This window comes from Mustela erminea, chromosome X (genome assembly GCF_009829155.1).
Source record: "Mustela erminea isolate mMusErm1 chromosome X, mMusErm1.Pri, whole genome shotgun sequence".
Taxonomy (NCBI): Eukaryota; Metazoa; Chordata; class Mammalia; order Carnivora; family Mustelidae; genus Mustela; species Mustela erminea.
The window spans coordinates 44,806,603-44,824,806 of record NC_045635.1 but is presented as its reverse complement, the minus strand read 5'-3'; the positions used below and the strand labels follow the sequence as shown (position 1 = coordinate 44,824,806).

Sequence of the window (18,204 nt, the reverse complement as noted above, 5' to 3'; positions counted from 1 at the left end):
TTATTCACCACGACCACGTGGGATTTATTCCAGTGCTGCAAGGTTGGTACAATATCCACAAATCAGTCAATGTGATACAACACATCAATAAAAGAAAGAACAAGAACCATATGATACTCTCAATAGATGCTGAAAAAGCATTTGACAAAGTACAGCATCCCTTCCTGATCAAAACTCTTCAAAGTGTAGGGAGAGAGGGCACATACCTCAATATCTTCAAAGCCATCTATGAAAAACCCACCGCAAATATCATTCTCAATGGAGAAAAACTGAAAGCTTTTCCGCTAAGGTCAGGAACACGGCAGGGATGTCCATTATCACCACTGCTATTCAACATAGTACTAGAAGTCCTAGCCTGAGCAATCAGACAATGAAAGGAAATTAAAGGCATCCAAGTCAGCAAAGAAGTAGTCAAATTATCACTCTTCGCAGATGATATGATACTATATGTGGAAAACCCAAAGGACTCCACTCCAAAACTGCTAGAACTTGTCCAGGAATTCAGTAAAGTGTCAGGATATAAAATCAATGCACAGAAATCAGTTGCATTTCTATACACCAACAACAAGACAGAAGAAAGAGAAATTAAGGAGTCAATCCCATTGACAATTGCACCCAAAACCATAAGATACCTAGGAATAAACCTAACCAAAGAGGCACAGAATCTATACTCAGAAAACTATAAAGTACTCATGAAAGAAATTGAGGAAGACACAAAGAAATGGAAAAATGTTCCATGCTCCTGGATTGGAAGAATAAATATTGTGAAAACGTCTATGCTACCTAAAGCAATCTACACATTTAATGCAATTCCTATCAAAGTACCATCCATCTTTTTCAAAGAAATGGAACAAACAATTCTAAAATTTATATGGAACCAGAAAAGACGTCGAATAGCCAAAGGGATATTGAAAAAGAAAGCCAAAGTTGGTGGCATCACAATTCTGGACTCAAGCTCTATTACAAAGCTGTCATCATCAAGACAGCATGGTACTGGCACAAAAACAGACACATAGATCAATGGAACAGAATAGAGAGCTCAGGAATAGACCCTCAACTCTATGGTCAACTAATCTTCGACAAAGCAGGAAAGAATGTCCAATGGAAAAAAGACAGCCTCTTCAATAAATGGTGCTGGGAAAATTGGTCAGCCACATGCAGAAAAATGAAATTGGACCATTTCCTTACACCACACACGAAAATAGACTCAAAATGGATGAAGGACCTCAATGTGCGAAAGAAATCCATCAAAATCCTTGAGGAGAACACAGGCAGCAACCTCTTCGACCTCAGCCACAGCAACATCTTCCTAGGAACATCGCCAAAGGCAAGGGAAGCAAGGACAAAAATGAACTATTGGGATTTCATCAAGATCAAAAGCTTTTGCACAGCAAAGGAAACAGTTAACAAAATCAAAAGACAACTGAAAGAATGGGAGATGATATTTGCAAACGACATATCAGATAAAGGACTAGTGTCCAAAATCTATAAAGAACTTAGCAAACTCAACACCCAAAGAACAAATAATCCAATCAAGAAATGGGCAGAGGACATGAACAGACATTTATGCAAAGAAGACACCCAGATGGCCAATAGACACATGAAAAAGTGCTCCATATCACTCGGCATCAGGGAAATACAAATCAAAACCGCAATGAGATATCACCTCACACCAGTCAGAATGGCTAAAATCAACAAGTCAGGAAATGACAGATGCTGGCGAGGATGCGGAGAAAGGGGAACCCTCCTACACTGTTGGTGGGAATGCAAGCTGGTGCAGCCACTCTGGAAAACAGCATGGAGGTTCCTCAAAATGTTGAAAATAGAACTGCCCTATGACCCAGCAATTGCACTACTGGGTATTTACCCTAAAGATACAAACGTAGTGATCCAAAGGGGCATGTGCACCCAAATGTTTATAGCAGCAATGTCCACAATAGCCAAACTATGGAAAGAACCTAGATGTCCATCAACAGATGAATGGATCAAGAAGATGTGGTATATATACACAATGGAATACTATGCAGCCATCAAAAGAAATGAAATCTTGCCATTTGCGAGAACATGGATGGAACTAGAGCGTATCATGCTTAGCGAAATAAGTCAAGCAGAGAAAGACAACTATCATATGATCTCCCTGATATGAGGAAGTGGTGATGCAACATGGGGGCTTAAGTGGGTAGGAGAAGAATAAATGAAACAAGATGGGATTGGGAGGGAGACAAACCACAAGTGACTCTTAATCTCACAAAACAAACTGAGGGTTGCTGGGGGGAGGGGGTTTGGGAGAAGGGGTGGGATTATGGACATTGGGGAGGGTATGTGCTTTGGTGAGTGCTGTGAAGTGTGTAAACCTGGTGATTCACAGACCTGTACCCTTGGGGATAAAAATATATGTTTATAAAAAATAAAAAATTAAAACAAACAAACAACCAAAAAAACCCTTTACCACTACCCACCCATAATCCCTTATCTGAAACCCTTGGGGGACCAGATGTTGCACATTTCATATACCATACTTCCCATAAGAGCCGTAAGCAGGGTCTGGAATAGCACTGCTGAATCTAATAAAACAATATTTCCACAGAGAAACGCAAATATTCATGCTGAGAAGGATAAATAAAGACTAAAAACAGCCTCCTGTCAGTTCAGGTCATGTTGTATATGCACATGAGATAGAAAAAAAAAAACTCTGGGTTTCATAGCCTTGAGATTTCAGACTTACAGTAAGGGATTTTGATTCTTTTTTTTGTGTGTGTGGTAGTTGAATTGCTTCCTTTTTATTTTTTTAAAATTATTTTTATTAGCATATAAGGTATTATTTGCCCCAGGGGTAGAGGTCTGTGAATCGTCAGGCTTACACATTTCACAGCACTCACCATATCACATACTCTATCCAATGTCCAAAACCCAACCACCCTCTCCCAACCCCCCTCCCCCCAGCAACCCTCAGTTTGTTTTGTGAGATTAAGAGTCTCTTATGGCTTGTCTCCCTCCCAATTTGATCTCGTTTCATTGTTTTCATTCCCTACCCCTCAAACCCCATGCCCTGCCTCTCAAATTCCTCATATCAAGGAGAGCATATGATAATGGTCTTTCTCTGATTGACTTACTTTGCTCAGCATAATACCCTCTAGTTCCATCCACGTCGTTGCAAATGACAAGATTTCATTTCTTTTGATGTCTGCATAGTATTCCATTGCATATATATACCACATCTTCTTTATCCATTCATCTGTCGGTGGACATCTAGGTTCTTTCCATAGTTTGGCTATTGTGGACATTGCTGCTATAAACATTCAGGTGCACGTGCCCCTTCAGATCACTACATTTGTATCTTTAGGGTAAATACAATGGCTGGGTCGTAGGGTAGCTCTATTTTCAACCTTTTGGGGAACGTTTTGAGGAACCTCCATGCTGTTTTCCAGAGTGGCTACACCAGCTTGCTTTCCCACCAACAGTGAAGGAGGGTTCCCCTTTCTCTGCATCCTCGCCAACATCTGTTGTTTCCTGACTTGTTAATTTTAGCCATTCTGACTGGTGTGAGGTGGCATCTCATTGTGGTTTTGATTTGTGTTTCCCTGATGCCCAGGGATGTGGAGCACTTTTTCATGTGTCTGTTGGCCATCTGGATGCCTTCTTTGCAGAAATGTCTGTTCATGTCCTCTGCCCATTTCTTGATTGGATTATTTGTTCTTTGGGTATCGAGTTTGCTAAGTTCTTTATAGATTTTGGACACTAGCCCTTTATCTGATAAGTCATTTGCAAATATCTTCTCCCATTCTGTCACTTGTGTTTTGGCTTTGTTGACTGTTTTGTTTGCTGTGCAAAAGCTTTTGATATTGATGAAGTCCCAACAGTTCATTTTTGCCCTTGCTTCCCTGGACTTTGGCCATGTTTCTAGGAAGAGGTTGCTGCCTGTGTTCTCCGCAAGGATGTTGATGGATTCCTGTCTCATATTGAGCTCTTTCATCCATTTTGAGTCTATTTTTGTGTGTGGTGTAAGGAAATGGTCCAGTTTCATTCTTCTGCATGTGACTGTCCAATTTTCCCAACACCATTTGTTGAAGAGACTGTCTTTTTTCCATTGGACATTCTTTCCTGCTTTGTCGAATATTAGTTGACCATAGAGTTGAGGGTCCATTTCTGGGCCTCTATTCTGTTCCATTGATCTATGTGTCTGTTTTTGTGCCAGCATCATACTGTCCTGATGATGACAGCTTTGTAATAGAGCTTAAAGTCTGCAGTTGTGATGCCACAAACTTTGGCTTTCTTTTGCAACATTCCTCTGGCTATTCGGGGTCTTTTCTGGTTCCATATAAATTTGGGGATTCTTTTTTTCCATTTCCTTGAAAAAATTGATGGTATTTTGATAGGGATTGCATTAAATGTGTAGACTGCTTTAGGTAGCATAGACATTTTCACAATACCTGTTCTTCCAATCCATGAGCGTGGAACTTTTTCCATTTCTTTGTGTCTTCCTCAATTTCTTTCATGAATATTTTATAGTTTTCTGAGTACAGATTCTTTGCCTCTTTGGTTAGGTTTATTCCTAGGTATCTTATGGTTTTGGGTGCAATTGTAAATGGGATCGACTCCTTAATTTCTCATTCTTCTGTCTTGCTGTTGCTGTATAGAAATGCAACTGATTTCTGTGCATTGTTTTATATCCTGACCCTTTACTGAGTTCCTGTATGAGTTCAAGCAGTTTTGGAGTGGAGTCTTCTTGGGTTTTCCACATAAAGTATCATATCATCTGCAAAGAGTGAGAGTTTGACTTCTTCTTTGCCAATTCGGATGCTTTTTATTTCTTTTTGCTGTCTGATGGCTGAGGCTAGGACTTCTAGTACTATGTTGAATAGTAGTGGTGATAGTGGACATCCCTGCCATGTTCTTGACCTTAGGGGGAAAGCTCTGACATTTTTTCCATTGAGAATGATATTTGCTGTGGGTTTTTCATAGATGGCTTTGATGATATTGAGGTATGTACCCTCTATCCCTACACGTTGAAGAGTTTTGATCAAGAAAGGACTTTGTCAAATGCTTTTGCAGTGTCTATTGAGAGTATCATATGGTTCTTGTTCTTTCTTTTGCTTTTTTTTTTTTTTTTTGGTGTATTGTATCACCTTGATTGATTTCTGGATGTTGAACCACACTTGCAGCCCCAGAATAAATCCCACTTGTTTGTGGTGTATAATCCATTTAATGTACTGTTGGATCCTATTGGCTAGTATTTTGGTGAGAATTTTTGCATCCATGTTCATCAAGGATATTGGTCTGTAATTCTCCTTTTTGATGGGGTCTTTGTCTGGTTTTGGCATCAAGGTAATGCGGGCCTCATAAAATGAGTTTGGAAGTTTTCCTTCCATTTCTATTATTTGGAGCAGTTTCAGGAGAATAGGTATTAATTCTTCTTTAAGTGTTTGGTGGAATTCCCCTGGGAAGCCATCTGGCCCTGGGCTCTTGTTTGTTGGGAGATTTTTGAGGACTACTTCAATCTCCTTACTGGTTATGGGTCTGTTCAGGTTTTCTATTTCTTCCTGGTTCAGTTTTGGTAGTTTATCAGTCTCTAGGGATGGATCCATTTCTTTCAGATTGTCAAATTTTCTGGCTTATAGTTGTTCATAGAGATTTTTATTCTATAGTGTGTTTCTGTCCGTTCTTTTTGCATTTCTTAGAAGATTTTATTTATTTACTTGCGAGAGAGAGAGAGAGAGAGGGAGAGAATGCACAATCAAGGGAGCAGCAGGCAAAGGGAGAAGCAGGCTCCTTGCTGAGCAGGGAGCCTGATGCGGCACTCTATCCCACAACCCTGGGACCATGACCTGAGCCGAAGGCAGCTGCGTAATTGACTGAGCCACCCAGGCATCTGTCCTTTTGCATTTTATATATGTTTTCCCCCACTATTTTTGGTAGATTTTCTTCTACCGAAGTATAACATACAAAGAGGTGAGAACACAAGTCATAAGTGACAGCAATTTGATGACACTTCATAAAGTGAATGCATGCATGTAACCACCACCAAGATCAAGATATACAACATTACTGGTGCCCCAGAAGCCTATACTGCGTCCTTCTCTAATCATTACACCTGACAGTTAACCACTCTTCTGACCTATGTCACCATAAGGGTTTTTCGGGCTGTTTTAAAACTCTTCACAAATAGAATTCTCAATCATGGGTCTTTTTATGCCTTCCTTCTTTTGCCCAATGTTCTGATATTGAGATCTTCCCATGTTGTTGCAGGTAGGGATATTTTCTTGTTTCAGTCTCTACTATGAGTATATCACACTGTATTTATTTACTCAGCTGTTGATAGATGTTTGGATTGTTTCCAGTTCCTGACTATCATCAATAATGATGCCGTGAATGTTTTTTTCAGGCGTTTTGGAGAACATGTTTGCACTTCTTCTGTTTGATATATACAGGGATTGTGTGGTAGCCAGAATTCCGTGGTGATACCCAGTGACCCCTGTCTTTGCCCCAGTCTCCTCCCACTGGGTGCAGATGGAACCTGTGGATATGAAGAGATATCACTTCCATGATGATGTGAATTTATATAGCAAAAAGGATTTTGCAGATGTAATTAAGGCCACAGATCAGTTGACCTTAAGATTGGGAGATTGTTCGGGGTGGGACAGACCTAATCAGGGGAACACTTACAAGGGCCCAGCCCGCCCCCCCCAAAAAAAGAGAGTTTGAGGCATGAGAGAGCATGTTCTGGGGGCCACATGGTGAGGAACTGAAGGCAGCCTCTAGGAGATGAGTGCTGTCCCTGGCTGACTGCCAGTGAGAGAAAGGGGCCTCAGTCTTCCAGCAGTCTGGAATGGAGTTCGGCTGACAACATGGATGTGTTTGGAAGGGGGCTCTTCCCAAAAGCCTCCAGAAAGGGGTACAGCAAATCAACTGCCATCTTACCCTGTGAGACCCAGAGTGGGAAAGCCAGTCACACTGGGCATAGACTTCTGACCTGCACATCTGTGAGCTAATAAATGGGGGTTGTTTTAAGCTGTTAGGAGCATGTTCATTTATTCCACACCAATAGGAAGCTCATATGGATTTTGGTACCTGAATGTGGGGTGCTGCCACTGCAAACAGCTAAAGGTGTAAGCGTGGCTTTGGAACTGGGTAGTGGATGAAGACTGGGGGAATTTTGAGGTGCACACTAGAGAAAGCCCTGATTGCCTCAGACTGTTAGTAGAAATCTGAACTTTTTTTTAAAATTTGAAAAGATTCATTTAAAAAGTCTTTTTTAAAAAAATTATGTTAGTCACCATACATTATGTCATTAGTTTTTGATGTAGTGTTCTAAGACTCTTTGTTTGTGTATAACACCCAGTGCACCATGCAATATGTGCCCTCCTTAATACCCACCACCGGGCCAACCCATCCCCCCATCCCCCTCCCCTCAAACCCTCAGTTTGTTTCTCGGAGTCCATAGTCTCTCATGGTTCATCTCCCCCTCTGGTTCCCCCCACTTCATGGAGGACATTGGGATAAGAAATCTGAACATCACTGGTAAGGGCTCAGAAGGAAGCGAGGGACTCGTTATTGGAAACTGGAAGAAGGGGGAATCCCTACCATGTAGTGGCAGAAAATTTAACAAGATTTTTGCCTGCGGTTATGTGGAAAGAAGAAAATATAAATGACAAACTTGGCTATATGGCTAAGGGAGAGGTTGGAGGTAGGAGAATTTGGATAACATAATAGGAAAAGCCTAGATTGCCTTGAGCAGAGCGTTAAGGCAGATCTGGAATTTAAAAGCCAAGGATTATTCTTGGCTTTGAAACTTTATCAAAGAATTCTGGCTGCTGTTCTCCCAGCTGGATTTCTAAACTGCTTTGGGACTCTGACTCCTTTCTGCCTTCCTATGCCCGCCCCCCTTTTCACACCAGACTGTTCTAGCTGTTATCCTATGCCCATCCCACCATTGTGTGTTGGGGAAGATAGCTTGTCTGTCACTTTAGTGTCACCAGTCCTCAGTAGGAGAGGGAGTGTGCCCCGGGAATGGTACTGCATGGATTATGCCCAGGAGCCTCATCCATGCCTGATCTGGATGACTAGGATGATGAGATTCTGGACTTTGAGCTGTGCAGTTTTGATGAGCTCTTAGACTTCAGCTGTTGCCATAATACCATGAGAAATTTGGAGACTGTGGGATGGAGTGAGTGAATTTTGAATGTGGGACAGACTGGATCACTGGGGGCCAGAGGGTGATGCACTGTGGTAGGCAAATTTCTAAGAGGACTCCAAGTGACCCTCAATCTTGTATAATCCCCTCCTGTTCAGTGTAAGAGGAGCCCATAAACATGATCAGATATCACTCCTGTGATGATTATGTTATGTTACATGGGAAAAGAGATTTTGTAGCTGTGTTAAGGTCCCAAATCAGCAGACCTTCAAATAAGGAGGTCATCCTGGGTGGGCCAGCCATAATGAGGTGAGCCCTTAAAACGGGCCCCTTCTGAAAGACTCAGGAATGAAAAGGTATCTGGAGGGGTCCATGTGGCAAGGAACTGCGGGCAGCCTCTAGGGGCTGAGAGTGGGACTGAATTCTGCCAATAACCCAAATGAGCTTGACAGTGGACTTCTCCTCAGAGCCTCCACAAAGAAATATGGTCTGCCCAACACGTGATTTCAGCCTGTGATACACCAAGCAGAGAACAAAGGCATGCCACACATGGACCTCTGACCTACAGAACTGTGAGCTAATAAACAGACATTGTTTTTAAGTTGCTGAGTTTATGGTATTTTGTTATGCAGGAATAGACTATTAATACAGATGGCATTGCTGGGTTATAGAGAATGTACATGTTCAGCTTTGAAGGATAGTGCCAGTTTTCCAAAGAGGTGGTACCAATTTACACTTGCACCAGCATTAGAGAGTTCCTCCATATCCTCACCTAATCTTGATATTGTAAGTTGTCTTGGCTATTCTGATAGATGCTTCGTCAGGGATTTTATTTTATTTATTTTTTCCAAAGATTATTTATTGATTTATTTAGAGCGTGTGCACAAAGAGAGGGGAGGGGCAGAGGGTGGTGGGGGTTGGGGGAGAGAGAGAGTCTTAAGCAGTCTCTTCCCTGAGTGCAGAGCTCAGGGCTCAATCTCACAACTCTGAGATCTCGATCTGAGCCCAAACCCAAGAGTCCGAGGCTTAACAGACTGTGCCACCTCACTGGGATTTTAATGTGCATATCCCTGGTGACTGAGGATGAGTAGCTTTTTATTTGCTCATCGTTTAGTTAGTTGGCTGTCCTGTTTTGTGAAGGTCCTGTTCAAATATTGTGCCAGTTTTTCATTTCATCGTCCTTCTTCCCTCTTGATTTCAGGAGGTATTATATCCCGAACACCCGACATCCATGAAATACACGTCACAAATACCTTTCTCCCATTCTGAGGTTCATCTTTTCACTCTCTAAATGTGTCTTTTGATGAACGAAGTCCTTATTTTGATGAAGTCCAAATTTTGTCATTAGTGCCTTCTATGTGCTGTTTCCACGATCTTTCCCTATCCCAAGGTCACAAAGATTTGTTCATAATGTTATTTTCAATAAGCTTTAACTTCTGGAATTAATTTTTGTGTGTGGCATATGTTGGGGGCCAAAGTTAATTTTTTTCCCAAGTAGGTAGATATCCAGTTGGTTCAGCCCCACTTAGTTAAAAGACCATCCTTTCCCCCAGAGCACTCTATGTGGCACAATTGTTGTAAATGTGGTGACCCTGCTTGTGTGAGTCTGTTCGTGGACCCTTCTCTTTGTGTCTTTGGCCTGTTTGTCTATTCTTGTGCTCATACCACACTATCTTAATTGTAACAGTGTCATAGTTGGTCTTGCTATCTGGTTGTGAAAGTCCTGAAAAGTCTTATTTTTTGTTTTAGATGGCTTTGGCTGTTCTTGGATCTTTGTTAGCCATATATAATTTAGAATCAGCTTGCCAATTTCCGTTTTCAAAAGAAAAAAATAAACACGCTGGGAATTTGTTTGGGAATGCATTGAATCCATAGATCATTTTCACAAGAATTCTCTCTCCCATTCACTTTCATACTGTTGTCTTCCAATACATAAGCATGACACTTGTCTGATTTATGTAGGTTGTCTTTAATTTCTCTCAGAAGTGCTATCTGTGGGCAGAGGTCTTGGGGACTCCTTTGTTAGATTTGTTCCTAGGTGTTTCTTTTCTGATGCTATAATAGATGGCATTTAACATTTCTTTCTCCTGTAATTTCAATGCCAGTATATAGAAATCCAATTGTATTTTGTAAAATTGACCATATATCCAGCAACCACGCTAAATCATTTATTAATTACAATAGCAAAAACACATACTTTTTGAGATTTTTTAAATGTAAACAATCTGTTGTGTCTCTGAGACACGCTGAGAAAACGCATCCCAGACATGCATCTTATTGATATGGGAGAATATCGACGGGGAATGCCCATTCCTAAACCAGTCACTGGAAGGGTAATGAGATTACTATGACCTGGTTAGTCAACCACACTCTCCTGTCGCATCAGATGCATTGCACTGTGGGCCACAGTTTTTCTTTATTTTAACCGAATACGTAAATACTTGGAAATGAAATCTTTCATCAGAAAGATAAAGATCAGGAGATCGATGGTGACTGGATTGATACTGGTGGAATGTCCCTCTCCATACAAGAGCTGAAATTATGGAGTTCTTAAGGTACATCATTTCTTAAGCAAAGACTAATATGGTTAATTTTTGAGAAATGTTTAGTGCATTGTGAAAGAAGAATTAACTCTTAAAATGAAGTAGTTTACTTCACATATGCCCTTCTGCTGATTATAAAATATAAAGTTATCACAGAAAATTCAACACATACACATACCAAACTTTTAACAATAGTTATTGATCACGGACAGGATTGACTGTGATTTAAATTTTGTTTTAAACTTTTCCAAATTATCTAAATACCCCACCACAGGGTTTGTCAACCTGGACACTACTGATATTTGGACCAGATAATTGTTGTAAGAGGCTGGCTTGTGCATTCAGGGATTTTAAGCAGCATCCCTAGTTTTGATCCACTGGATGGCAGTAGCATCTCCCCTTTCCCCAGGTTGCAACAAACAAAAATGTCTCCAAACATTGTCAAGTGCCCCCTGGAGGGCACCGTGGCCCTGAATGAGCAGCATTACTCTACAGTAAATGAGATTTTAATATACATCGAATTCTAGATACATATATAGATATATAGATATATCGATCTATATCTATAATAGGTATATATATAGATATAGATCGATATATCTATATATATATCTATATATATCTATATCTATATCTATATATATACATATATATGAGAGAGATATAAATATACAACACTATATTCAGAATATAATTTTTATTTGTATAACATAGCCATTTTCCAATAGCATTAAAAGTTCTTCTGAAACATCTCATAAACTCTACATAAGTTTATTCTGTGGACCATCCACCATCCTGCCAGAAATTTAAGTGGTTTCCATTTTTTAAAACAAATGACACCAAAATAATCACTTCCGATCAAATAACATTGTGGTTTTACATATGTATATTTCTTCAGAATCAATGCCCAGAAGAGGAATTGTAGCATCAAATGGATTTCATGTTTATATATATGTCTTGTCAAACTTCCATCTGGCAAGGTGCTCTGAATGCAGAGCCCCATCTGGTAGCATATGAGAGAGCCTGGTTTCTTACAACGGCTTAAATCATAATCAAACACTAAAAATTAGTTGCTTTCCAGAATGCAAATATATGTATTTTTCTGAATGCAAGAGCAATCTATGCCCGTTGAGAACATTTAGAATATAAAGTATGAGGCAAACAAAACTTACTCTTCCAGGGATGCCTGGGTGGTTCAGTCGGTTAAGCGGCTGCCTTTTGGTCGGGTCATGATCTCAGGGTCCTGGGATTGAGTCCTGCATGGGGCTCCTTGCTCAGCGGGGAGCCTGCTTCTCCCTCTGCCTGCCACTCCCCCTGCTTGCACTCTTACTCTCTCCATCCCTCTCTTGCTCGTGCGCTCTCTCTCTCTCTCTCTGCCAAATGAAAAACAAACAAACAAAAAAACCTTACTCTTCCAGATCTTTCTTTCCCATTGAGAATCACTAGATTCCCACTGTGTTCCCAATCTGCAAGTCTTCCCAATTCCAGGAAGTGGCCCCACCATCCACCCAGATGCTATGGCCATAATCTAAGGCTCCTTACTGATTGGTGTTTTTTGCTCATGATCTCACAGCCATTCAAGTTGTCACAGCTGAGGCCTCAGACAACAACATCATAGAGCAGAGATGAGCCATCTGCCCTCTGCCATCTGAATTCTAGCTCTACAGGATGCCTGAGCATGATCAGATGGTCATTGTTCCATGACACTAAGTTATGGAGCAGTAGATGAGCAGAACACATTCTCTTCATTTAAGCACATCCTCTATTTCCTTAGTATTTCATTTTCCATATTCCATTCCATTTTATTTATATTCATTGTCTATTCCACCCTTTATAATTTGTATTCTATATTTCATTCCCAGTTTCATTCCATTTGTTGCTATTCCATCCTGGGACTTCTAAATCTATGATGCAAATTTCATAGTCCATTGATTTCATGACCTTGCATATTCTATTCCATTGGTTTCCTCCCCATATTTTACTTCACTGTATATTCCACTCCATTTTTTTTCTCATATAACATTACTTACATATTTTCTCATTCCACATGCCATCAGATATTTATTTCCACTTCCCTTTCCATTCCATTTTCCCCATTATATTCCATTCAGTTTCCATCCTGTTCAATTTTCCATTCCATATCCTGTTTAAGTCCCTATTCCATCCCCCATTTCATTCCAGTTTCCACTGCAGTTAGTCTCCACTTCATTCTGTTCTGCATTCCATTTCGAATCCATTTTCCATTCCATACTGTTTAACACTCCAAATACCATTCCTTTCTACTTTGCGTTGTGTTTCATTCCAGTTGCTCCTCCAGTCCAGTAAGCATCCCATTCCATTTGGCTGAAGTTGTTTTAACAGTGACTTTCAGGAGAACATCTTGCTAATATTTTGATCAAAGAATTACAAATGTGCATGGCCTGTGCCAAGAATTGCTTCATCTGGGAGTCTATCCACAGCAAGGACACAACTGAAGATATGAACAATTTTTAGTAAGAAGGATGTACCTCACAGTGATGTGTTATAGAGCATGAAAAGTTGGTTGCTATTGGAATGTTTGAAGATGTAAGCTTCTGGTATAAATGGGAGTATTTTGTACTTAAAAATGGCCTTGTGGAAATTTACTTATTGACATGGAGAGGGAGTTTTTTGGACCCCAAAAAGCAGGTGACCAAACAGTATCTATGGGTAAGTGATTCCATTTCATAAAATAAACTAGGTGTAACTTGCCTCACAGGTGCGTCAGAATTTAGGTGCTAGCTTTCCTACATTTGCATTTCTGTTTTGGGTCGGTCTTCTGTAAATGCAGCCCCTCTGTAATAACGAGTAAAAATCTGATCTACATATTGGACTTCAGGTCTGGGCATCACGGCGTATTTGTATTAACAGAAACTAGAGAGTAGGTCAAACAAATGAATGTACATTCGTCATTGGATTACTGTGCAGTGGATTACTATACAATTGCTGATGCGTATTTAAGGACAGTATCGTCCTTAATCCCAGGCAACCCCAGTCTGTGTTCAGGAGGCAAGGCAAGGAGAAGCATCCTACCGGAAAATTCTAAATCCGCCTCTGATGCGTGGCAGCAGTGCTGAACATCCCGAGCCCAGGCAGTGTGGGGCCCATCCCTTTTGCTGCCTTCAGGCCGCTCTCCAACCCTACAGCCCACTAGAGCCCTGTGTGGGGTCATTCAGATCCCCGAAGGAGTTCCGGGACAGTCTCTTCTGGAGTCACACATAGGCCCAGGGTCCTGTCGGGATTCCAGGAGGGATGCCCAGCTCAGCGGCTATCTCCTGTTGGCCAGTGTGGTATTTCTTTCAAGCCACTGATCGAAAGTTTCACCACCAGAGTGGAGCTGACAAGCTAAACTGATTTGGGGGGGTGGCTCAAAGTATTTATACAGACAGCATCGCCGCCCCTGTGCAGTCCAGGTATGGATGGGGAATTCACATCGTGGACCCAGCAGCATCGGTCCCCCGTACCGCAGAGCACACGGTCTGGTTCGGGCCGGATGGAGCTAGGTTGGCTCGCTCCCTTTAAGACGAGAGTCACGTGACAACCGGCTGAACAATCAGAAGCGAAAATCAGACCAGAGCACGCCCATCCTCCTCACTCCTTGCCCCAGAGCTCTACTCAGGCGGCGTCTGTAGCCACGCTCTCACAGCTCTGAGAGAGAATCCAGCATTATGGCCACCCTGTCATCCGACGAGAAGGCGCGGAAGCAACCTCAGGGTGAGGTGCCCGTAGGGCCGAAGAACAAGGTTCCCCCTGCCCCCGGCGAGGCCTATGGGGTCAGCAGCCCCGATCCCAGGGCCTCCGTCCCCTCGGTCTCTAGCGGTCTTTCTCCATCGGGTGGTGGCGCCCCACACAGTGGCACAGCAGGTTCCTCTGCCTCCGCCCTGGCTGCTGCTGTTGGCGCCATTTCGATCAACGGCGAGGGCCCCGATCTGCCCTCTACGGCTCGTGTGCAGGCGAGGGAGCGTGCCGACCTCCAGGGCAGCCGCAGTCCCCACGCCGAGCTGAGATGTGTAGTGCCCGGAGCGGGCCAAGGTCTCCAGGCCTCACACGCAGGTGGCGTGGGCACCGTGGTGCAAGCCATGAGGGGAGTTGGCCAGGCCAGCGGGCCTTCGACCCTGCCCACAAGCCTGGGGAAAGGCCGTGGGAGGAAGCAGCTCGGCCGCAAGGAGACTGCCCAGGCTCAGAAGCCTCCAGGGTGTCGCTGTCTGTTTCCTGGGCTTCTTGCGCCTCAGTGCCCCATGCCTTCGCCGCCATCTTCTCCGGGGCCTCAGCCCAGCGGCCGTCGCCGTTCTCGGGCTTCTCCGTGGGGTCAGGCAGCCCAGCCAGGCCCTGCCCTCCGAAGTCAGGCCAGAGCACCAGGCCCAGCTCTCCGCAGTCAAGCAGCCAGGCCAGGCCCTGCCCTCAGTGGCTGCGCCACCCCGCTAGGCATTGATCATCTCAGCCGTGAATCTGAGCCAGGCCCTGCTCGCCGCCGTTGTCGCCATGCACCTGAGCCAGGCCCTGCTCGCCGCCGTTGTCGCCATGCACCTGAGCCAGGCCCTGTTCGTCGCCGCCGCCGCCGCCGCCGCCGCCGCCGCCGCCGCCGCCACCGCGGTGCACCCCAGCCAGGCACTGATCTCCACCGCTGCCGCCGCCGCCGCCGTCGCCGCCCGCCCAAGCCAGGCCCTGCCCCTCGAGGCTGCGCCACTCTGCCAGGCCCTGCCCCTTCTACCTACACCACCCCGCCACGCTCTCCTCTCGGCGGGCAAGCAGCCAGGCAAGGCGTTGGCCATGGAAGCTACACCGCTCCGCCAGGCCCTGCTCTCCATAGCCATGCGTCCGGGTCGGGCCCGGCCCTCCGTAGCCCTGCGCGCGGGTCCGGCCAGGCTCTTCACAGCAATGCCTCTGCACAAGGCCCTGCTGGCCGCCGCCGTCATTGCTGCCGTGCCACCGCACCAGGTCCTGCTCTTCAGAGCCCCACAACCAGGCCTGGCGAGGCCCTCTGCTGCCCCGCAGCCCTGCCAGGTCTGGCTCTTAGCAGTCCTACATCCCATCCGGCTCCTCTTCGCTGCAGCGGTGCATCCTGTCGAGGTCCTGTTCTCCACAACAGAGCTACCAGGCCAAGCCTTGCCCTCGAAATCCACGCCTCCCCTCCGGGCCCTACTCTCTGCAGCAGCCTCACAGCCAGTCCAGGCCCTGTTCTCCGGAGCCACGCCTCCACACTGGGGCCTGTCCTCCGGAGCCATGTTACCCAGCAAAGATCAGCAGTTCGCAGCCTCCCTTCTCCGCCTGGGCTAGCCGCCCAGAGCCTTTCTCCCCCTGGGTTCGCCTTAAGAAGGCTGGTCTTCCGCAGCAGCTCAAATTCACCAGATCCTGAGGTCCTGTGCTTTGCCTCCCAGCCTGGTCCTGCCATCCACGCGAGTTCCTCCTCACCATCCTCTCTTGGCGCGTTCTCTTGTCTCTTCCCTAGACGATACAGTGAGAGCTTCTCCTCCTCCTCCCCTGGGTCTCTGGGCCTGAGCCCCTGTCCCTCCCCAGCTGGGTGTTCTGTCCTGACCTCCTCTTCCTCCTCCTGTGTGTTTTGCGGCCTGGGTTCCAGCTCCACCCCTAGCCCTGCTACCATTAGGCGCACCTTGCTGCCAGCACTTGATGCCCTGAGCCCTGTCTCTCCAGGAGAGCGGGCTGAAATAGGCAGCACACCTTACCCACCTACACCTCCTATGCTGTGACCCTCCATGAGCATCCTCATAAGACCCAAAAATGGAACCCGCATCTCCCCACTGTCCTAAATGGGCTGCCTGCCCTGCAGTTACCTGTGAGGTTTCCAAGTTTTGTGAGCCAACAACCAATGTCCCGAGTTTTGAAACTTCCTCTCCCCAAGACTCTGCCTCCCAGCACTTACCTGCTGCTGGCCCTTGATTCCAGGGCCCCTTCTCCCTCAAAAGGGCCAGACTGCCTTTGCCCTGAATTGAGGGTCCCCCGTTCCAGGTTGCCACTTACACAATGAATTTTTGATGAATAAAATTAAAATGTTGACTTTATTGTGTTTCATTTTTTAATGTACTGTGGGTTTTGATTGAGGTACAAAGGTTTTACAGTTGGAGAAATAGAAAAAGGTTATCAGTATAATAGCTTTCGTTTTGGAAGATAAGTGAGGTAAAATATTCTTTGAGTCATTTTGCCAAAATTTGAAGTGGAGGTCTGTCCAGGAAGTTTTCACTAGTTACTATATATGCTTATAGTGTAAGTATTAGTACTGGGTACTGGGGTAAGACTAGGGAGCACCTTGATGGGGATTAAGGATTACAGTTTTGTGATGAGCTCTGGGTGTTGTATGTAATTGTTGAATCACTAAATTGTCTACCTGCAACTAGTATTAACACTATATGTTAACTAGAATTTGAATGAAGACTTAAAAAAAAAAAAACCAGAATAGGTGGCACCTTTAACCCAAGTTGGCTAGAGAAATGGACAGGTAGTGGCGATATCTATCCTGTGTCAGGAAAGAGGCAGTGCATGGTCAAGTATATGGGAGGAGGATAGAAGGCATTGCTAGAATCAAGACCCATGATCAGGAAGGGGGCGCAGTTCTTCCCTTCTAGAGGAAGAAATTCTTTGTTGGGAACAGTGGCTCCTGAAGGTGAGTTGGGGAGGGGGGGTGGACTTGGTGATTTTGAGTTAATAACTGATACAGGAATGGTCCAGTGTTGGGTGAACATTGTATTAATGAATTATCCCATTATAAGAAATGTTACCTAGTTTGTGAGTAGGCATTTGAAGTTGAATGTGTATGTGTGTGTGTGTGTGTAGACATACTTGGAGAGAACTAGATGGACATATACCACCGTATGAACTGGATATATATCTGGTTCTCTGAGTAACTGATGATGTGGTCTTATCTTCTATATTCTGTTTTTCACCTTGACCCTATGACTACTGCGATGGGACTCAACTCAGCTGCTTTCAAAATGTTAAGTTTTGGAAGCATGATAGGAAACCACATAAAGCAAATGGAGTGAAAATCACATATAAACCAAAACAGTAAAAGGAACCCTTTTTCCCTTCTTTCCCATATTTCCCACAAGGTCTGTCGCAGAAGGTAAGTTTTGGGGTCATTTTTGGGTACACATTTCACTTGGTAGGGGATCCTATATAGCCTCATAACTTCAAATATAACCTTAAGCTTGTGAATCCCAAATGTGTCTATCGGTTACCATCCTTGTGCACCAGCCACATATATCCAACTGTCTGTTGAATTCACTTGAGGTGTCTCACAGGCATCTCAAACTTCAGTCGTGAGTACTGTTCATTAGAAATACAATGCTGGAGGGAGGAGTAAAGATGGCGGAGAAGGAGCAGGCTGAGACTGCATTGGGCAGCGGGAGATCAGCTAGATAGCTTATCTAAAGATTGCAAACCTACAAATCCAATGGGAGATCGAAGAGAAGAAGAACAGCAAATCTAGAAACAAAAAACCAACCAATTTCTGAAAGGTGGGACTGATGGAGAAGTGAATCCAAAGCGATGGGAAGA

At 44.2% G+C, this 18,204-nt stretch overlaps 1 protein-coding gene across 1 annotated transcript; it reads left to right on the top strand.

Annotated features, from left to right (window-relative positions):
* Window positions 1–14,360: 14,360 nt before the first annotated feature.
* On the top strand, window positions 14,361–16,400 carry LOC116582250 (EZH inhibitory protein-like). Its single transcript, XM_032329696.1, has 2 exons — window positions 14,361–15,237; window positions 15,388–16,400. The coding sequence occupies exons 1-2, from the start codon at window positions 14,361–14,363 to the stop codon at window positions 16,398–16,400; spliced, it is 1,890 nt and encodes a 629-aa protein (XP_032185587.1).
* The last annotated feature ends 1,804 nt before the right edge of the window (window positions 16,401–18,204 follow it).